General features: G+C 43.3%; 1 protein-coding gene across 1 annotated transcript in view; it reads right to left on the bottom strand.

The window, feature by feature from the left end:
- Positions 1-22,666, bottom strand: part of LOC139408471 (rho guanine nucleotide exchange factor 28-like) — a 109,784-nt gene that overhangs the window by 2,637 nt on the left and 84,481 nt on the right. The window contains exons 33-36 of the mRNA XM_071152406.1: positions 21,453-21,656; positions 20,097-20,402; positions 14,011-14,323; positions 1-2,721 (exon numbers count right to left, since the gene is read on the bottom strand). The exon at positions 1-2,721 is cut by the window's left edge and continues 2,637 nt beyond it. Coding sequence (XP_071008507.1) covers positions 2,543-2,721; positions 14,011-14,323; positions 20,097-20,402; positions 21,453-21,656 — 1,002 coding nt within the window. The 3' untranslated portion in view covers positions 1-2,542. The remainder of the gene's footprint in view (positions 2,722-14,010; positions 14,324-20,096; positions 20,403-21,452; positions 21,657-22,666) is intronic.

The following is a 22,666-nucleotide window of genomic DNA, read 5'->3' as shown; positions in this document are numbered from 1 at the left end:
ACTTGTTGTATTCCTTCTCACATCTACGCACTCTCCTCCTCTCACCTTTTCCCTTCACTTGTGGACTGCAGTGCACAACACACCAGCTGTCTGTGACCAGGCAAAAAAAAAAATCCAAGCCAAACCTTCATATTATAACCACTAACTGCTACACACAGCTTACATCATTGTCACCATAGTAGCTAATGTAATAGCTAGTCAATATGGCTACGAGAACTAACGCGTTAGTAAACCCGGGAGAATCACGCAGTACAGTGTACAGCAAGCAGTTTAGCAGTTACACCAGTGGGCCCCAGTGGCAATAAATTAATAAAACCAAAAGTTTATGTTGACTTGGAAGAATTCCAGTTTTGGATAGTCATAGCCAGCTAACTAACATAGCATCCCTCCCTGTTTGAGCTGGGTGTTTGAGTAGGCTACACTAGCTAGCTGCATTCGCTAGCTAAGTAAGTGAAAGTGAAAGTGAAAAAATTACAACGAGAAATATAGCTCTCTCTCTTGCTTCTCCTTCATTTTTGAAGAAATTAATTTGTTAAAAACTGGTCAGCTATTGTCTTTCTCGTTGAGTCAACTACTCACCACAATTTATGCACTGCTGTGCTAGCTAGCTGTAGCTTATGCTTTCAGTGCTAGATTCATTCTCTGATCCTTTGATTGGGTGGACAACATGTCAGTTCATGCTGCAAGAGCTTTGATAGATTGGAGGACATTCTCCGGAAGTTGTCATTATTACTGTGTAAGTCTATAAGTTTTGTATTGGTGTAATTCCTCTCCCCTGTAACTATTCCCCAGGTTGTAGCTGTAAATGAGAATGTGTTCTCAGTCAAATTACCTGGTAAAATAAGTGTAAAATAATCAAATACAAAAATAATAAAACAATGTACCCAGAGGAGGATGGAAACGAGCTGTCCTATGGCTACTCCATGGTGTTACCCTACTGAGTGCTGTTGAGGCTACTGTAGACCTATATAGAAAAACAGTGTGTTATAATCAACTATTTGGTGACGTGAATAGATTTAGTATATTTTTTTATATAAAGGCTTACGTTTTCAATGTTTCACTATTTTTATTGTTATTAAATTCACTGAGGAGGATGGTCCTCCCCTTCCTCCTCTATGGAACCTCCACTGATATAAACTGATACCAGGCTGACTATCCAGCTACTATTACTACACATGCATTAGTAAGGTAACTTTACATAAGACAAAATCTTAAAGTAACTGAACACACACTGGAATAAATCATGTGCTATGAAATATGTGCCTTGGAAGGAATATTTAAACATTAAACATTTTAAAACGATGTAAAACAAAATGTATCATGCAGAAGAGATGTGGCCATATTTGGTATGCTTCACATGTACAGTGCACTGTCCCTGATTGGATACTTAAAACCATTTTTAAAAGCAAAGGTCATTGAAAGTATAGAAATGTTCTGTCCTATGGTTTTTGACCACTATATGCGTTTGACCCTAATAAAATATGTACTTTATATAGGCAGAGTAGTGCAGTGTCCTATATTGTATTGATATATTGCTACAGTCACAACATCATTCCTAAAACCACAATACCTTTACACTCTTTCAAAACAATAAAAAGTCCTTCGGGTAAAAACAAATGATGCTGTCCGGGCGTAGCCAGAGCCAGACAGTCTGAGAAACCAAGGGACCAAATCCCTTCTGATCATGGTGCTTCACCTCATCCTTCATGACTAATGTGTTTGCAGAATCCCGCTCACCTTCTAAATAGAGCTTGTCTGATGAATGGGCGAGCAGCTGTTTATTTCCTGGCCAGACAATCAGCCACAGAGCAACTGGACAGATTCAGCCTGATTCTACAGTGATACCAGCCCCTCTCTGCTCTCTCTCTTTCCCCCTGCGGTAACAAAGAGAAGACTCTCCTCAGTATTTCATTCTGGGCGAGCCTAATAAATAGTCCTGGAGAGATTGGGCTTAGAGGACAAGGGAGAAAACGAGAGGTAGACTGATACAGAGAGATACAGGGGTGAGGAGAGAGGGGGAAGGCAGGCAGCAGGGTTGGTCAGGGTAACTGTCATTGGAGGGCCTCAGGCACACAGGCCCGATGGCAGCCCTGGAGTTGAACTCTCAACAGAGACACACACACACACACACACACACAGTGGATGAAGTTACACACACACACTGCACATATGGACACATAAACATGTAGCACTATAAAAGTGTCTCTCATTGACAACACTTGGCGACACATATGGAGGGTACCTGACACAGACGTGGCGGGCAGAGAGACAAAGCATGAGAGATTTCTGTATGTGCCAGTCCTGTTACTTCTTTAAACCTTGTTGATATACAATAGGCCTGGATATTTACTGTCCAATCTTGGATTCGGAGCCTTCATATATTCATGTTAAATCTGTGATTCTAATTATAACCAAATTGGAAAAAACGGTGTTTGTTGTTTGTAGTAACTTCTTTGTTGTTGTAATATCCCAAACGGACGTAGCAGTTTCACCATTAAGGATCCCAGATTTAAGTCCTGGTTTTGACTCAGGGGGTTCAGCCTCAGAGGTACACAATGTTCTCCTCTCCCACGTCCTCCCCATCCCCACGCTCCATCTCCAGGGGAACCAATAAGGACAGGTCCAGTTGGGGATCTCCATGTGGGGGTACACCCTGATATTGTCCAGCCGCTGTTGCCATCAATGACCACGTCTCCCTCACTTTGCGGTGTGTGTTTATATCTGTATGGGTATAAATGCATGACGTTTATATGCATCAATATTAAAACATAGATGTTCATAATCACAGTACACTAAACCAACAACCACGATGAACTCTCTCTCACAGACATGAACAATCACCATTTTAAATGAAACACCAAGAGCCAGAGCAGAAAAGGGAAGGGTGAAGAGATGAAGGACAAAGAGAAGCCGAACAGGGGAGAGAAACTAAAATAATAGAACCGCAGTATGATATAATAACCCCAGGTAGATAAATAACTACAGAAACAGTATGATATAATAACCCCAGGTAGATAAATAACTACAGACACAGTATGATATAATAACCCCAGGTAGATAAATAACCATCAGATACAGTATGATATAATAACCCCAGGTAGATAAATAACTACAGACACAGTATGATATAATAACCCCAGGTAGATGAATAACTACAGACACAGTATGATATAATAACCCCAGGTAGATAAATAACTACAGACACAGTATGATATAATAACCCCAGGTAGATAAATAACTACAGACACAGTATGATATAATAACCCCAGGTAGATAAATAACTACAGACACAGTATGATATAATAACCTCAGGTAGATTAATAACTACAGGCACAGTATGATATAATAACCCCAGGTATATAAATAACCATCAGACACAGTATGATATAAGAACCCCAGGTAGATAAATAACCATCAGACACAGTATGATATAAGAACCCCAGGTAGATAAATAACCATCAGACACAGTATGATATAATAACCCCAGGTAGATAAATAACCATCAGGCACAGTATGATATAAGAACCCCAGGTAGATAAATAACCATCAGGCACAGTATGATAGAATAACCCCAGGTAGATAAATAACTACAGACACAGTATGATATAATAATCCCAGGTAGATAATAACCATCAGACACAGTATGATAAAATAATTCCAGGTAGATAACCATCATACACAGTATGATATAATAACCACAGGTAGATAAATAACCATCAGGCACAGTATGATAGAATAACCCCAGGTAGATAAATAACTATCAGGATGGACCTGGCTGACTGCCCACTATAATGAGTTCATCCATCTGCTCTTTAACTAAAAAAAACTTGCCAAAATAAAAGTCCCTTTTTCAGGACCCTGTCTTTCAACGATAATTCGCAAAAATCCAAGAAACTTCACAGATCTTCATTGTAAAGGGTTTAAACACTGTTTCATGCTTGTTCAATGAACAATAAACATTTAATGAACATGCACCTGTGGAACAGTCGTTAAGACACTAACAGCTTACAGACAGTAGGCAATTGGGTCACAGCTATGAAAACTTAGGACACTAAAGAGGCATTTCTACTGACTCTGAAAAACACCAAAAGAAAGATGCCCAGGGTCCCTGCTCATTTGCGTGAACATGCCTTATGCATGCTGCAAGGAGAAATGAGGACTGCAGATGTGGTCAGGGCAATAAATTGCAATGTCCGTACTGTGAGACGCCTAAGACAGCGTTACAGGGAGACAGGACGGACAGCTGATCGTCCTCACATTGGCAGACCACGTGTAACAACACCTGCACAGGATCAGTACATCAGAACATCATACCTGCGGGACAGGTACAGGATGGCAACAACAACTGCCCGAGTTACACCAGGAACGCACTATGCCTCCATCAGTGCTCAGACTGTCCGCAGTAGGCTGAGAGAGGCTGGACTGAGGGCTTGCAGGCCTGTTGTAAGGCAGGTCCTCACCAGACATCAGCGGCAACAACGTCGCCTTTGGGCACAAACTCACCATCGCTGTAGCAGACAGGACTGGCAAAAAGTGCTCTTCCCTGATGAGTCGCGGTTTTGTCTCACCAGGAGTGATGGTTGGATTCACGTTTATCATCGAAGGAATGAGCGTTACACCGAGGCCTGTACTCTGGAGCGGGATCGATTTGGAGGTGGAGGGTCCGTCATGGTCTGGGGCGGTGTGTCACAGCATCATCAATGTTGCTGTAAGGGTGTATAGATGGTGTGGCTGTGAGGGTCTGTGGTAATAGATGATGTGGCTGTAAGGTTCTGTAATGGTCTGTTGTAATAGACAATGTTGCTGTAAGGGTCTGTGGTAATAGATGATGTGGCTGTGAGGGTCTGTGTCAATAGATGTTGTGGCTGTAAGGGTCTGTAAGGGTCTGTGCTAATAGATGTTGTGGCTGTAAGGGTCTGTAAGAGTCTGTGCTAATAGATGTTGTGGCTGTAAGGGTCTGTAAGGGTCTGTGCTAATAGATGTTGTGGCTGTAAGGGTCTGTAAGGGTCTGTGGTAATAGATGTTGTGGCTGTAAGGGTCTGTAAGGGTATGTGGTAATAGATAATGTGGCTGTAAGGTTCTGTAAGGGTCTGTGGTAATAGACAATGTTGCTGTAAGGGTCTGTGGTAATAGATGGTGTGGCTGTAAGAGTCTGTGGTAATAGACAATGTTGCTGTAAGGGTCTATGGTAATATATGTTGTGGCTGTAAGGGTCTGTGGTAATCAATGTTGTGGCTGTAAGGGTCTGTAAGGGTCTGTTGTAATAGACAATGTTGCTGTAAGGGTCTGTGGTAATAGATGGTGTGGCTGTGAGGGTCTGTGGTAATAGATAATGTGGCTGTAAGGTTCTGTAATGGTCTGTTGTAATAGACAATGTTGCTGTAAGGGTCTGTGATAATAGATGGTGTGGCTATAAGGGTCTGTGGTAATATATAATGTGGCTGTAAGGGTCTGTGGTAATAGATAATGTGGCAGTAAAGGTTTGTGGTAATAGACAATGTGGTTTTCAGGGTCTGTGAGGGTCTGTAAGGGTCTGTGGTAATAGATCATGTGGCTGTAAGGCTCTGTAAGGGTCTGTTGTAATAGACAATGTTGCTGTAAGGGTCTGTGGTAATAGATGGTGTGGCTGTGAGGGTCTGTGGTAATAGATAATGTGGCTGTAAGGTTCTGTAATGGTCTGTTGTAATAGACAATGTTGCTGTAAGGGTCTGTGATAATAGATGGTGTGGCTATAAGGGTCTGTGGTAATATATAATGTGGCTGTACGGGTCTGTGGTAATAGATAATGTGGCAGTAAAGGTTTGTGGTAATAGACAATGTGGTTTTCAGGGTCTGTGAGGGTCTGTAAGGGTCTGTGGTAATAGATCATGTGGCTGTAAGGTTCTGTAAGGGTCTGTTGTAATAGACAATGTTGCTGTAAGGGTCTGTGGTAATAGAGGGTGTGGCTGTGAGGGTCTGTGGTAATAGATAATGTGGCTGTAAGGTTCTGTAATGGTCTGTTGTAATAGACAATGTTGCTGTAAGGGTCTGTGGTAATAGATGGTGTGGCTGTGAGGGTATATGGTAATAGATGATGGGGCTGTAAGGGTCTGTGGTAATAGATAATGTAGATGTCAAGGTCTGTGGTAATAGATAATGTGACTTTCATGGTTTGTGAGGGTCTGTAAGGGTCTGTAAGGGTCTGTGTCAATGGATGTTGTGGCTGTAGGGTTCTGTAAGGGTCTGTGGTAATAGACAATGTTGCTGTAAGGGTCTGTGGTAATAGATGGTGTGGCTGTAAGAGTCTGTGGTAATAGATGTGGCTGTAAGGGTCTGTAAGGGTCTGTGGTAATAGATACTGTGGATGTAAGGTTCTGTAAGGGTCTGTGGTAATAGATGGTGTGGCTGTAAGAGTCTGTGGTAATAGATGATGTGGCTGTAAGCGTCTGTGGTAATAGATGATTTGGCTGTAAAGGTCTGTGGTAATAGATGATGTGGCTATAAGGGTCTGTGGTAATAGATAATGTGGCGGTAAAGGTTTGTGGTAATAGAAAATGTGGCTTTCAGGGTCTGTGAGGGTCTGTAAGGGTCTGTGGTAATAGATAATGTGGCTATAAGGGTCTGTGGTAATAGATAATGTGGCTATAAGGGTCTGTGGTAATAGATGATGTGGCTATAAGGGTCTGTGGTAATAGATAATGTGGCGGTAAAGGTTTGTGGTAATAGATGATGTGGCTGTAAGAGTCTGTGGTAATAGATGATTTGGCTGTAAGGGTCTGTGGTAATAGATAATGTGGCGGTAAAGGTTTGTGGTAATAGACAATGTGGCTTTCAGGGTCTGTGAGGGTCTGTAAGGGTCTGTGGTAATAGATCATGTGGCTGTAAAGTTCTGTAATGGTCTGTTGTACTAGACAATGTTGCTGTCAGGGTCTGTGGTAATAGATGATGTGGCTGTAAGGGTCTGTGGTAATAGATGTGGCTGTAAGGGTCTGTGGTAATAGATGGTGTGGCTGTAAGGGTCTGTGGTAATAGATGTGGCTGTAAGGGTCTGTAAGGGTCTGTGGTAATAGATACTGTGGATGTAAGGTTCTGTAAGGGTATGTGGTAATAGATGGTGTGGCTGTAAGAGTCTGTGGTAATAGATGATTTGGCTGTAAGGGTCTGTGGTAATAGATGATGTGGCTGTAAAGTTCTGTAATGGTCTGTTGTAATAGACAATGTGGCTTTCAGGGTCTGTGAGGGTCTGTCAGGGTCTGTGGTAATAGATGATGTGGCTGTAAGGGTCTGTGGTAATAGATAATGTGGCTGTAAAGTTCTGTAATGGTCTGTTGTACTAGACAATGTTGCTGTCAGGGTCTGTGGTAATAGATAATGTGTCTGTAAGGGTTTGTAAGGGTCTGTGGTAATAGATAATGTGTCTGTAAGGGTCTGTGGTAATAGATAATGTGGCTGTAAGGGTCTGTGGTAATAGATGATGTGGCTGTAAGGGTCTGTGGTAATAGATAATGTGGCGGTAAAGGTCTGTGGTAATAGATAATGTGGCTATAAGGGTCTGTGGTAATAGATAATGTGGCTATAAGGATCTGTGGTAATAGATAATGTGGCGGTAAAGGTCTGTGGCAATAGATAATGTGGCTATAAGGGTCTGTGGTAATAGATAATGTGGCTGTAAAGGTCTGTGGTAATAGATAATGTGGTGGTAAAGGTCTGTGGTAATAGATAATGTGGCTATAAGGGTCTGTGGTAACAGATAATGTGGCGGTAAAGGTTTGTGGTAATAGATGGTGTGGCGGTAAAGGTTTGTGGTAATAGATAATGTGGCGGTAAAGGTCTGTGGTAATAGATAATGTGGCTATAAGGGTCTGTGATCATAGATAATGTGGCGGTAAAGGTTTGTGGTAATAGATAATGTGGCGGTAAAGGTCTGTGGTAATAGATAATGTGGCTATAAGGGTCTGTGATAATAGATAATGTGGCGGTAAAGGTCTGTGGTAATAGATAATGTGGCTATAAGGGCCTGTGGTAATAGATAATGTGGAGGTAAAAGTCTGTGGTAATAGATAATGTGGCTATAAGGGTCTGTGGTAACAGATAATGTGGCTATAAGGGTCTGTGGTAATAGATAATATGGCGGTAAAGGTCTGTGGTAATAGATAATGTGGCTATAAGGGTCTGTGGTAACAGATAATGTGGCGGTAAAGGTTTCTGGTAATAGATGGTGTGGCGGTAAAGGTTTGTGGTAATAGATAATGTGGCGGTAAAGGTCTGTGGTAATAGATAATGTGGCTATAAGGGTCTGTGGTAATAGATAATGTGGCGGTAAAGGTTTGTGGTAATAGATAATGTGGCGGTAAAGGTCTGTGGTAATAGATAATGTGGCTATAAGGGTCTGTGGTAATAGATAATGTGGCGGTAAAGGTCTGTGGTAATAGATAATGTGGCTATAATGGCCTGTGGTAATATATAATGTGGCGGTAAAGGTCTGTGGTAATAGATAATGTGGCTATAAGGGTCTGTGGTAACAGATAATGTGGCTATAAGGGTCTGTGGTAATAGATAATGTGGCGGTAAAGGTCTGTGGTAATAGATAATGTGGCTATAAGGGTCTGTGGTAATAGATACTGTGGCGGTAAAGGTCAGTGGTAATAGATAATGTGGCTATAAGGGTCTGTGGTAACAGATAATGTGGCTATAAGGGTCTGTGGTAATAGATGATGTGGCTATAAGGGTCTGTGGTAATAGATAATGTGGCGGTAAAGGTTTGTGGTAATAGACAATGTGGCTTTCAGGGTCTGTGCGGGTCTGTAAGGGTCTGTGGTAATAGATCATGTGGCTGTAAAGTTCTATAATGGTCTGTTGTACTAGACAATGTTGCTGTCAGGGTCTGTGGTAATAGATCATGTGTCTGTAAGGGTCTGTAAGGGTCTGTGGTAATAGATAATGTGGCTGTAAGGGTCTGTGGTAATAGATGATGGGGCTGTAAGGGTCTTTGGTAACAGATGATGTGGCTGTAAGGGTCTGTGGTAATAGATAATGTGGCTGTAAGCTTCTGTAATGGTCTGTTGTAATAGACAATGTTGCTGTAAGGGTCTTTGGTAACAGATGATGTGGCTGTGAGGGTCTGTGGTAATAGATAATGTGGCTGTAAGGTTCTGTAATGGTCTGTTGTAATAGACAATGTTGCTGTAAGGGTCTGTGGTAATAGATGGTGTGGCTGTGAGGGTATGTGGTAATAGATGATGGGGCTGTAAGGGTCTTTGGAAATAGATGATGTGGCTGTAAGGGTCTGTGGTAATAGATAATGTAGATGTCAATGTCTGTGGTAATAGATAATGTGGCTTTCATGGTTTGTGAGGGTCTGTAAGGGTCTGTAAGGGTCTGTGTCAATGGATGTTGTGGCTGTAAGGTTCTGTAAGGGTCTGTGGTAATAGACAATGTTGCTGTAAGGGTCTGTGGTAATAGATGGTGTGGCTGTAAGGGTCTGTGGTAATAGATGGTGTGGCTGTAAGGGTCTGTGGTAATAGATGTGGCTGTAAGGGTCTGTAAGGGTCTGTGATAATAGATACTGTGGATGTAAGGTTCTGTAAGGGTATGTGGTAATAGATGGTGTGGCTGTAAGAGTCTGTGGTAATAGATGATTTGGCTGTAAGGGTCTGTGGTAATAGATGATGTGGCTATAAGGGTCTGTGGTAATAGATGTTGTGGCTGTAAGGGTCTGTAAGGGTCTGTGGTAATAGATACTGTGGATGTAAGGTTCTGTAAGAGTCTGTGGTAATAGATAATGTGGCTGTAAGAGTCTGTGGTAATAGATGATTTGGCTGTAAGGGTCTGTGGTAATAGATGATGTGGCGGTAAAGGTTTGTGGTAATAGACAATGTGGCTTTCAGGGTCTGTGAGGATCTGTAAGGGTCTGTGGTAATAGATAATGTGGCTGTAAGGGTCTGTGGTAATAAATTATGTGGCTGCCAGGGTCTGTGGTAATAGATAATGAAGATGTCAAGGTCTGTGGTAATAGACAATGTTGCTGTAATTGTCTGTGGTAATAGACAATGTTGCTGTAAGGGTCTCTGTCAACAGATGGTGTGGCTGTAAGGGTCTGTGAAGGTCTGTAAGGGTCTGTGAGAGTCTGTGTCAATAGATGGTGTGGCTGTAAGGGTCTGTAAGGGTCTGTGGCAATAGATAATGTGGCTGTAAGGGTCTGTGGTAATAGATAATGTGGCTGTAAAGGTCTGTGAGGGTCTGTAAGGGTCTGTGGTAATAGATAATGTGTCTGTAAGGGTCTGTGAGGGTCTGTAAGGGTCTGTGAGAGTCTGTGGCAATAGATAATGTGGCTGTAAGGGTCTGTAGTAATAGATAATGTGTCTGTAAGGGTCTGTAAGGGTCTGTAGTAATAGATAATGTGGCTGTAAGGGTCTGTAAGGGTCTGTGGTAATAGATGATGTGGCTATAAGGGTCTGTGGTAATAGATAATGTGGCTGTAAAGGTCTGTGGTAATAGACAATGTGGATTTCAGGGTTTGTGAGGGTCTGTAAGGGTCTGTGAGGGTCTGTGTCAATAGATGGTGTGGCTGTAAGGGTCTGTGGTAATAGATAATGTGTCTGTAAGGGTCTGTGGTAATAGATAATGTGTCTGTAAGGGTCTGTAAGGGTCTGTGGTAATAGATAATGTGTCTGTAAGGGTCTGTAAGGGTCTGTGGTAATAGATAATGTGTCTGTAAGGGTCTGTGGTAATAGATCATGTGTCTGTAAGGGTCTGTGGTAATAGATCATGTGTCTGTAAGGGTCTGTGGTAATAGATCATGTGTCTGTAAGAGTCTGTAGTAATAGATAATGTGTCTGTAAGGGTCTGTAAGGGTCTCTGGTAATAGATACTGTGGATGTAAGGGTCTGTGGTAATAGATACTGTGGATGTAAGGGTCTGTGGTAATAGATACTGTGGATGTAAGGGTCTGTGGTAATAGATACTGTGGATGTAAGGGTCTGTAAAGGTCTGTAGTAATAGATGGTGTGGCTGTAAGGGTCTGTAAGGGTCTCTGGTAATAGATACTGTGGATGTAAGGGTCTGTGGTAATAGATACTGTGGATGTAAGGGTCTGTAAAGGTCTGTAGTAATAGATGGTGTGGCTGTAAGGGTCTGTAAGGGTCTCTGGTAATAGATACTGTGGATGTAAGGGTCTCTGGTAATAGATACTGTGGATGTAAGGGTCTGTGGTAATAGATACTGTGGATGTAAGGGTCTCTGGTAATAGATACTGTGGATGTAAGGGTCTCTGGTAATAGATACTGTGGATGTAAGGGTCTGTGGTAATAGATACTGTGGATGTAAGGGTCTGTGGTAAATGTGTTGTGTTCCCACAGGAATGTGTCGGACTCTGTTTCTTTAATTAGTGAGCTCCTTGTTAGCTAACCACTAGTGTGTGTGTGTGTGTGTGTGTGTGTGTGTGTGTGCGCGCATGTGTGCAAGTGTGCCACTGTTAGCCGTGGTCTTAGACCTTTAACTGGGCTCTGATAGATGGGTCTGTACTATAAAGCCTCAGGACAAAGACTCTTCACAGGGACTTAGGTCAGCCTGATCTGAGGCCACAAGAAATGGAGACCATTTTCGAAATGCAATTACTGTTCAAATCAGTAAGATAAAATCCAATAGGATGACTTTAACACCAAGTGTAATGTCAGAAGGCTTGTCATTCATTGAAAGGTCAGATAGTCAGGATAATCTTCAAACTAATGATATTTCTATGGGTCCAGAACAGTAACTCACTATACCATCATAGTGAGCACTGATCTTCATAGTTTTCATCCTTTATTCATTTTCAGAAGCAGCACAATATTCTGGTTGGTTTACTGTTCAATATTTACAGTAGTTGTTATTTTCAAAAGGCCACAGTTATTCAACAGCTAGGCGAGATGGGAAAATCTGATTGGATTCATTGGATCAAATTTCAATCCTTCCATTTTTTCCATTATCATTGTGCAGGAGAACATTATGGAAATCCTGAGAGAGGGAACAATCTCAAAGGCCCTGTGTAAGGGGGAAGAACTGTCCTCACTTGGATGTGAGGTAGAGAAATCAGACTTCTGATAGCTCTGAGCAAGATTTTGAGGATTTTTTAGATCAAATACGTTTTGTTTTTGAAGGTGAGATATTGATTTCCTGGATACTATTCTAGTGTGGAATATGAGAGTTCTGTAACATGGGATCGTGTACAGACCCAGAATGCACTAGTAATCTATACCGCCAAATGCAGTGCATTAAATAGTAATGAATGATGTATTGTAAATAGAGATCCATAGAACGTAGGAAGGTGAGATATAGCGTTGGAATTTGGAGGGAAATCAACCCCCTGAGAGGGAAGTCAACATTTGCATCCCAAATGGAACCCTACCTCCTTTAAAGTGCACTACTTTTGACTAGACCCATTTGGGCCCTTGTCAAAAGTAGTGTACTAAATAGGGAATAGGTTGCCATTTGGAACGTCTTCCATCTGTTAATCCTGCTGATCTATCATACAACATATACCTCTAACAGGACAGGAGCAGTGCATTATGGGGCCTGTCTGGGACCACAGAGGGGTGCATTGTTGGTAATATGTCAGGTAAGCTCTGGCCCTGTGGTAGGTGGGGGTATCCACCCGTCTGTGCAGAGCATCCACCACTCTGTCTTGTTAACAAGAGACTGTGATTCTACGGTGGCTCAAGTGTGGTGAATAACAGGAGAAGGTAATAAGTCGATCGACGGAGAGAGATCGTGCTCCGGTTACATAACAGTAAACAATTCAGCAGCCTGTATCACTGATAGTTACTATAGAGATATCCATTAAACAGGCAAATAGAAGCATCCATTCTAGTGTATATTCAACAAGTGGCCCTCATCGTAGCCTGTAATATTTCCGGTTCAGATCAGTGTGCATGTATATTAAACCAGTGAGGTATAACAGTTGAAACCTGTGAGACGTATATATGCAAACAGACGTCGGCTGACACATGAGCAGTGAAATACAGATGAATACGTGCATCTCTCATCGCTCTCTCCCCTCTATCCCTCTATCCCCTGCTCCTCTGATGACAAGTCGTGCTGTAATGAGTTTTGTAAAGATTTTTCAGATCGATGCTCCAATCCGTCAGCCATGGGCTCTGAGCTGTGATTCACACGCTGTTGGCCCGGCCCCCGGCGCTCAATAGATAGAGAACACACCGATTATTTTTCTCTCTCCTAGGCGAGAAGGGCCAGACTAGGCTGGTGGAGATGGGGGGGGGGGGGGGGGTTGAGGTGGGGGGGAACTTTATTTGGAGACACTGATTAACTGGGAAAGAATGACAAGCAAGGCCTCACATCGCTTTGAAACAGGAACAGCCTTGAGAGGAATGGGAGGTGTGTGTGTGGTGGGTACAGAGGCTGTGTTTACTTTCTCACAGGTAGCAGCTAGGCCTCGTGATATCATGAGGTATCGAAGAAAGAGAGAGAGAGGAGGAGAGAGAGAGAGGGGGGAGAGAGGGGGGAGAAAATGAGCCTGTCATATTGCTGATGTCACATTTAGTTGTATGGTATTTAGTCTGTAACAGAGATGGATTCACACAACTCTCTGGAGCTGAGTCTTATTGTTGGGTTTCTGCTCAGAGCCGTCCCCCTGAGGGTCTGGAACTGGGTCTTACCGTTGGGTTTCTGCTCAGAGCCCTGTCCCCCTGAGGGTCTGGAACTGGGTCTTATCGTTGGGTTTCTGCTCAGAGCCCTGTCCCCCTGAGGGTTTGGAACTGGGTCTTACCGTTGGGTTTCTGCTCAGAGCCCTGTCCCCCTGAGGGTCTGGAACTGGGTCTTACCGTTGGGTTTCTGCTCAGAGCCCTGTCCCCCTGAGGGTCTGGAACTGGGTCTTACCATTGGGTTTCTGCTCAGAGCCCTGTCCCCCTGAGGGTCTGGAACTGGGTCTTACCGTTGGGTTTCTGCTCAGAGCCCTGTCCCCCTGAGGGTCTGGAACTGGGTCTTACCGTTGGGTTTCTGCTCAGAGCCCTGTCCACCAGAGGGTCTGTGTCTTACCGTTGGGTTTCTGCTCAGAGCCCTGTCCCTCTGTGGGTGTGTAGAGGTACCCGGTGACACCGGTGCCCCCCGCCCAGTCCTGGGGTGTGTGTGTGTCAGGGTGGAGTTGGAGTGTCTGTCCGAGGCTGGAGCGGGCCAGTAGGGTGTTCAGGCTGTTGTGGGCTCGAGGGTCATCTCCGTACCCTCTCTGCTGTTGCAGGTGGTGGTGCACGTGGCGGTTGTTGAGCCCCATTGCCGTGGTGACCGCTGCCTCGTTGACAAAGACCGAGCCGCCGTTGTCAAGATGGCCTCCAGGCTGGCAAGGAAGTGAGTCCTATGGGAGAAGAACATAGACAGAATGCCACGTTAACAGAACACTGAGCGTGAAGGACGACCACAACAAGAGCATTAACGTAAACATTAGAGGTTGACCGATTATGATTTTTTTAACACCGATGCCGATTATTGGAGGACCAAAAAAAGGCGATGCCGATTAATCGGCCGATTTTTAAAATGTATTTGTAATAATGACAATTACAACAACACTGAATGAACACTTATTTTATCTTAATATAATACATCAATAAAATCAATTTAGCCTCAAATAAATCATGAAACATGTTCAATTTGGTTTAAATAATGCAAAAACAAAGTGTTGGAGAAGAAAGTAAAAGTGCAATATGTGCCATGTAAGAAAGCTAACATTTAAGTTCCTTGCTCAGAACATGAGAACATCTGAAAGCTGGTGGTTCCTTTTAACATGAGTCTTCAATATTCCCAGGTACAGTATGTGCCTCACTCTCCTCCTCTTTCTCTCTCATCTACGTACTTCTCTTCTGTATGCTATATCCAGCTCAGGTAAGATGTTCTCCTACCCCATTGATTTAATCTGTGTCAAAGCTGAGGCAGAATTAGCAGTCCAACAATAACTGCCTACTTCCGTGACAGAAAACAGGAGTTACTGCAGGCTGATCTGTATGGAAGCAGTGCAGTCTTAGGTTGTGTTCCTATTGGCACCCTATTCCCTATGGTCCCTGGTCAAAAGTAGTGCACTACAAAGGAAATAGGGTGCCATTTGGATCCATTAGCGTTTCCCTGGTGATCAGTATGGATGTAGTGTTTAGTGTTACCCTGCTAACATTTAGCCCCAGGCAGAGGGTCAGGGGGTCAGAGACAGATCCTGTGTCCTCTGTCAGATCCTCTTTAAAGAGAAAGTCTTTCTGGCAGGAGGATGGGCTTTACAGCACCTTGCCAAGCAGAGGTAGCCCAGCTCCATTGCAGCAGTGATCTTTTTGTTAATTAGAGGAAATATAATATGAATTGGTATCCTTCACACTGAAAATATGGATATTTTTGATGACAATTCAATTTTTTTGGCCATGGATTAGCTGAATAAACCATTATTGTAAATAGCCACTGTGGCTACTTGACTATGTCTGATACGTAGCAATGGTTATACTTTTGCCCATAGCTAACTCTTGTCTTAGTGTTATGGTTTCTCTGTATGTTTACTAGAGGTCGACCGATTAATCGGAATGGCCGATTAATTAGGGCCGATTTCAAGCTTTCATAACAATCGGAAATCGGTATTTTTGGACACCGATTTTGCCAATTTTTATTTTTATTTTTTTACACCTTTATTTAATATTTATTTAACTAGGCAAGTCAGTTAAGAACACATTCTTATTTTTAATGACGGCCTTGGAACGGTGGGTTAACTGCCTCGTTCAGGGGTAGAACGACAGATTTTCACCTTGTCGGCTCGGGGGATTCAATCTTGCAACCTTACAGTTAACTAGTCCAACGCTCTAACCACCTGCCTCTCATTGCACTCCACGAGGAGACTGCCTGTTACGCGAATGCAGTAAGCCAAGGTAAGTTGCTAGCTAGCATTAAACATATCTTATAAAAAACAATCAATCAATCAATCCTAATCGCTAGTTAATTACACATGGTTGATGATATTACTAGTTTATCTAGCGTGTCCTGCATTGCATACAATTGATACGGTGCGTATCGTTGCTCCAATGTATACCTAAACATGAACATCAATGCCTTTCTTAAAATCAATACACAGAAGTATATATTTTTAAACCTGCATATTTAAACCTGCATATTTAAAGAAATCCAGGTTAGCAGGCAATATTAACCAGATGAAATTGTGTCACTTCTCTTGTGTTCATTACACGCAGAGTCAGTGTATATGCAACAGTTTGGGCCACCAGAATTTTACATAATTATGACATGACATTGAAGGTTGTGCAATGTAACAGGAATATTTAGACTAATGGATGCCACCCCTTAGATAAAATACGGAACGGTTCCGTATTTCACTGAAAGAATAAATGTCTTGTTTTCGAGATTATAGTTTCCGGATTCGACCATATTAATGACCTAAGGCTCGTATTTTTTGTGTGTTATTATGTTGTGACTAAGTCTAGGATTTGATAGAGCATTCTGACTGAGCGATGGTAGGCAGCAGCAGGCTCGTAAGCATTCATTCAAACAGCACTTTAGTGCGTTTTGCCAGCAGCTCAAGCATAGAGCTGTTTATGACTTCAAGCCTATCAACTCCTGAGACTAGGCTAGTGTAACCGATGTGAAATGGCTAGCTAGTTAGCGGGATGCGCGCTAATAGCGTTTCAAACATCACTCGCTCTGAGACTTGGAGTAGTTGTTCCCCTTGCTCTGCATGGGTAACGCTGCTTCGAGGGTGGCTGTTGTCGCTGTGTTCCTGGTTCGAGCCCAGGTAGGGGAGAGAAAGGGACGGAAGCTATACTGTTACACTGGCAATACTAATGTGCCTATAAGAACATCCAATAGTCAAAGGTTAATGAAATACAAATGATATAGAGGGAAATAGTCCTATAATTCCTATAATAACTACAACCTAAAACTACTTACAATATGAGACCCCCCACCCATTCCACTCTATGCACGTTGAATCATCCCACCTGCTGAACCTCACAACACAAGCTCAACCCCACGGAGGCCTAGGCCAGGGGGCAAATGAGGTTCATGAGGTCGTTGGTTTTAACATACACCCTCCCCATAAGGTCCTGTAGAGAGGCAGGCAGAGTATAGGAACACTGTTCTATTTATACTATCTCTCTCCCCCTCTCTCTCTCCCTCTCTCTCTGTCCCTCTCTCTCTGTCCCTCTCTCTCTGTCCCTCTCTCTCTGTCCCTCTCCCTCTCCCTCTCCCTCTCTCTCTCTCTCTCTCTCTCTCTGGCTCTCCTCTCGCTCTCACTCTCTCTCTCTCTCTCCTCTCACGCTCTCTCTCCGTCTTTCTCCTTGCCTTTTCTCTCCTCTCCCACCTCTCTCTCCCTCTCCTATCTCCCCTTGTCCTCTCTCCCTGCCTCTCCTCTCCCCACCTCTCTCTGTCTCTCTCTCTCTCTCCCTCTCTCTCTCTCTATGCCTCTCCTCTCAGCTTGGGGGCATATTTCACTGCAGGCCCGCTCCACTCGCTTTTCAAACAAAGTGTCGATATGAATAATTAAAGTATTTTGGAGAGGATTGATTGGTTTGCGGCGTTCGCATGCTTTTAATTATTTTGTCGCTGGAGCTTTTATTCTCTGCGGTTTAATTATCATCAATCATGAAGTTGTTTATTAGCGAGCAGAGCTGCTGAGTGTTGAGACAGATGACGCTGAAATTGCTCTCATTACCGCAGGTCGTATATCAAGGGCCCGGATGGAGCTGCTCTGTGTGACAGAGTGGGCCACCGTAGCTTTGGCTGCTGGCTACACTTTGTCCTGGGAGAGAGAGGCACTTCTCAATAATGAACTTCTAACCCAGGGAGAAACATGACCTTGGTTCACACTCACACATACAGCAGCAGGTTGACATTTGTTGTCATGAATCTTGCCCTGGAGGCAGAACTGAGCGATTTCTGCTAGATGGGCCAGCTGCAAAGTCAAAATTGGCTATATCGTAAAAATGTATGAACACAAATTCGTTTTTTAAAGTGGAACTGACAGTGTTTTAACTAATTTGCAGATATGAAACAAACAGACAATTATGATATCAGTAAAAAATATAAATTTCCCAGTTTGGGAATCCAGGCTGTATCACAACCGGCCGTGATTGGGAGTCCCAAAGGGTGGCGCCCAATTGGCCCAGCGTCGTCCGGGTTTGGCCATCATTGTGTAGGCCGTCATTGTAAATAAGAATTTGTTCTTAACTCACTTGCCTAGTTAAATAAAGGTTCAATATAAAAACTAAAAACTTTATAAGAGGTTTTAAAAATAGGTTCTATTTGACTCAACATTACATGATGTACACTAAGGCACTGTTGGCAGAATAGATGGATGCAGTTAAATTAATGGTCAATATAATTCACCAATACATTTCTTGGTAGTCCAAAAAATATTGCTATCAGGTTGTAATTCACAGCTGGCCTGGTACATTGTTTGCTGCCTCCATTCGGGATGCACTGTTTCAGTTTCAACAACTCAATATTTTGGGCAAAAACAGACGAATGTAACTAAGGCTGGGAATGACAATACAATCAAACTAGCAAGGGCAATGATCACAAGTCAGTCATAACACGGCTAATAGGCTAGCATATCTATTTATGTAGCAAGCTAAAAACATGGAGCCTAACGTTAGCCAGCTAGCTAGCTGCTAGGAGGATGTCATGCCATCGGAGGAGTATGTAAGTGACTCATATCGTTTTTCGGTGGCTATACACATCTAGAGATGCAGGTGTCATTTGGTTAGCTAGAAAGAACTTGAATGACTGTTATCCAGTTAGCATATCTCTTGCCTTTGAAAATTCACTCTGGCTATCTACTCAGATTTCAGAGCACTCTAGTCTGAGTGTGCCAGAGCACAAAGTAACTGATGAATTTACGAGCGAGCAACACCCGCTGAATATGCCGGTGTCAGTAAATGTATAACATTTACATGAACATAACATGAAAACAGCCTTACCAGCTCTGCTACGGCGAGTAAAATGGTCAGATTGAGGTGTTCTCTCATTTGTGTCTGGAAGTAGCAAGCTAGCTAACTTTAGCCAGTTAGATTGGGTGCTTGGTTGGGACATGCATACATTGGCAGGCAAGCTCAAAAAGGAGAAGTAGGCTACAATTCCCCACTGTTTATCAGTGTAATTTTGACAGCCAACTAGCTGAAAAGGTTTGAGAGGGTTTATCTAATGTTCCTTCGTTAGATTTTAGCTCATCTTGCTCTGGCTAACATTAGTTGTTGATCTTGTAGTTGTTGATGTGCATAACTGAGGGAGAGAAAGTCTACCTCTTCATGGTTGTTTGATCAATAGAACTGTAAAGTTCCCAAATGTAAGAGGACTCCAGTGGTATTTACATAATTGCACAAATCCATTCAGGTGTATTTTGGGGCTTTTGGCAAATGCGTTCTAATGATCTAAAGTCGCACTGTTGCTACTACCTGTAAACACACAGTCCCGTTCAAAGTGAATGATGGCAGGCCCGTGTGGCAAATAGCTTGTTTGTATAAAGGCCTACTGTAGCTCTGATTGGCTATAGCTCACCGTCCTGTGTAGACTCAGGTCTTGGACAAGACAGATTTTTTTATTAGGTATAATTTACTGCAGTGTCTATTAATTGTCTAAACTCTCGGTCTCTTTCCCACCACTCTATTGCTGTAGAATGTTCACAAATGCCTTAGTATACGTAATTCACAAGCATTCTGAGAATATATGAAAACGTGAAAATGACCATATCAGATGTTTTATTTTTTAAGTGTCATGTTCTTCCTGTGGGTGTATGTGAACAGATTTTAATAAGATTTCATGTTGCTAAAATGTTCTACTTTAAGGTTAGGGTTAGGCATTATGTTTGATATATTTGATACCATTCAACTGATTCCAGTCATTACCATAAGCCCGTCCTCCCCAATTAATGTGCCACCAACCTCCTGTAGTTTATAATCAGATTTTATGACTTTGTGACTGTGCCAGCTTGTGACCACTCTGCAGACCTGCCTCCAGGGCAAGATTCATTACAATAAATGCCAACCCTTATAGTATATTTACTCTCAGCATCTCTCATTCACACTCATGCAGTGAGTATTAGCTACAGGCTAGGAGGCCTTCTGTGAGAACCCACTCACCCCCCTCACACACACCTGATGACAGCGGTCCAGGGGTATGACCATGACAGGCAGGCTCCTCTGTCGGCTGTGTCTCCAGCTCTGCAGCAGGTTCTGCTGGGTCTCCAGCCTCTCCCTCTCCTTCTCCACACTCCTCTGACTCTCTCTCAGCCTCTCCAGGCTCTGCTGGTACTCCTCCAGCTGCTCCTCCAGCTCTTCCCGCTCTTGTTTCAGCCTCTCAGCCTCCAGGTGGCACTGTCTCTCCCTCTCCTCCAGCCTGCTCTCCAGCTCCCCCTGTTGGCTGTGGCGCGCCTGGCACTCCCTCTCCCACCGCTGTCTCTCCTGGAGGTAGGGAAAGGTTCAACAGAATCCATTAGTTGATGGTTGCTTGGGCCGCGATAAATCGTTTAATAAAAATATATATTTTTAAACTAATAAATCCTGGCAAAGTACAATAAGAGGTGAGTGTGCATAGTAGATATACACTACCGTTCAAAAGTTTTGGGTCACTTAGAAATGTCCTTGTTTTTGAAAGAAAAGCAAAAAAAATTATGCCTAGAAGGACAGCATCCCAGAGTCACCTCTTCACTGTTAATGTTAAGACGGGTGTTTTGCGGGTACTATGAAGCTGCCAGTTGAGGACTTGTGAGGCGTCTGTTTCTCCAACTAGACACTCTAATGTACTTGTCCTCTTGCTCAGTTGTGCACTGGGGCCTCCCACTTCTCTTTCTATTGTGGTTAGAACCAGTTTGCGCTGTTCTGTGAAGGGAGTAGTACACATCGTTGTACGAGATCTTCAGTTTCTTCAATTTCTCGCATGGAATAGCCTTAATTTCTCAGAACAAGAATAGACTTGTGAGTTTCAGAAGAAAGATCTTTGTTTCTGTCCATTTTGAGCCTGCAATCGAACCCACAAATGCTGATGCTCCAGATACTCAACTAGTCTAAAGAAAGCAGTTTTATTGCTTCTTTAATCAGAACAACAGTTTTCAGCTGTGCTAACATAATTACAAAAGGGTTTTCTAACTAGCCTTTTAAAATTATAAACTTGGATTAGCTAACACAATGTGCCATTGGAACACAGGAGTGATGGTTGCTGATAATGGGCCTCTGTACACCTATGCAAATAGCCGTTTCCAACTACAATAGTCATTTGCAACATTAACAATGTCTACACTGTATTTCTGATTTAACGGACACATTTTTTTGCTTTTATTTCAAAAACAAGGACACGGTAGTGTATGCTTACTTATTTACTGTGGGGAGAAAAACGCTACACATAAAATATCACTTAAATTTGCCTTTTTCGATAATGTGATTCCCTTATTTTGGAATCGATAAGGTCGCCCTAAATTCATTAATCAATTCATTGATTAATCTAACTTATCCTACCTGGTGCAGCCTGCCCTGCAGCCGTACCGCTGCCGCCACCTCCTCACGGCGCTTCTCCAGGTTACGCTGCTTCTCCTGCTCCTGCAGAGCGTTGCCACGGAGACATGGGGTGTGTGGTCTCGGAGAGCGGGGGGAGTGGCGGTCACGCTCATGGAGGAGGAACTTCTGAACCTCGTAGAAACTGTCTTGGATGGTTACCGCCGCCTGCAGAGAGGAAACAAATATGTGACGATAACGTGACTGAATGGCTGACTGGCTGGCTGAATGGCTGAATGGCTGACTGACTGGCTGGCTGAATGGCTGACTGGCTCATTGACTGACTGACTGACTGACTGACTGGCTGGCTGACTGACTGGCTGGCTGAATGGCTGACTGGCTCATTGACTGACTGACTGACTGACTGGCTGGCTGGCTCATTGACTGACTGACTGACTGACTGACTGACTAACTCATTGACTAGCTGGCTGGCTGACTATCTGACTATTTGGCTGGCTGGCTGTCTGACTGGTTGGTCGGCTGGATGGCTGGCTCTTATTGTCTGGTTTGCCGGGTGGATGGCTGACTGACTGACTAGCTGGTTGGATGGCTGACTGATTGACTCATTGACTGATTGACTGGCTGACTAGCTGGCCAATTGGCTGGCTGGCTAGCTGCTGACTGACTGGGATCAACGCAGCCATTCAAATGGGTCCACACTGGGCCAACCGTCGATGGCCATGTGTGGCTCCAAGCCAAGGTTAATGGGGGCAATAGAAGCAGGTGATTTGAATACCAAAAATGGGTCAGTCGACATTGTGACAGTCAACGGCAAACCAAATACTCACTGGTACTTTAAGGCTGAGCTACATATTGTTAGGCCAAGCAGGCCTAGAACACATGTATAGACCGCATACAAACACATACCAATATACAAGAAATGTCACTATGTACAGTAGGCTACACACACACACACCCGCAAACACACACGCTTCACATTACTAACACAAACACATACTGTGCACACACCAAACAGAATAGACTCCATCTACATCAACACATCAAATGCTCCCTGTGCAGAGCAGGAGAAAAGTCTCTCTCTCCTCTGGTCTCTCTCCCACTAAGAATAGGATAATTGGGTTCCTCTCTCCAGCAGCTTACTGCCTGGCTGTCTGGCGTTTCAAGCTTCAGACAATCCAGCTGATTGTTGGATCTCTGTTTACAGAAGCTGTGGTGCA

The sequence above is a fragment of the Oncorhynchus clarkii genome, chromosome 5 (genome assembly GCF_045791955.1).
Source record: "Oncorhynchus clarkii lewisi isolate Uvic-CL-2024 chromosome 5, UVic_Ocla_1.0, whole genome shotgun sequence".
Lineage (NCBI taxonomy): Eukaryota > Metazoa > Chordata > Actinopteri > Salmoniformes > Salmonidae > Oncorhynchus > Oncorhynchus clarkii.
The sequence above is the reverse complement of the archived record's forward strand: the minus strand, read 5'-3'. Positions and strand labels throughout refer to the sequence as shown.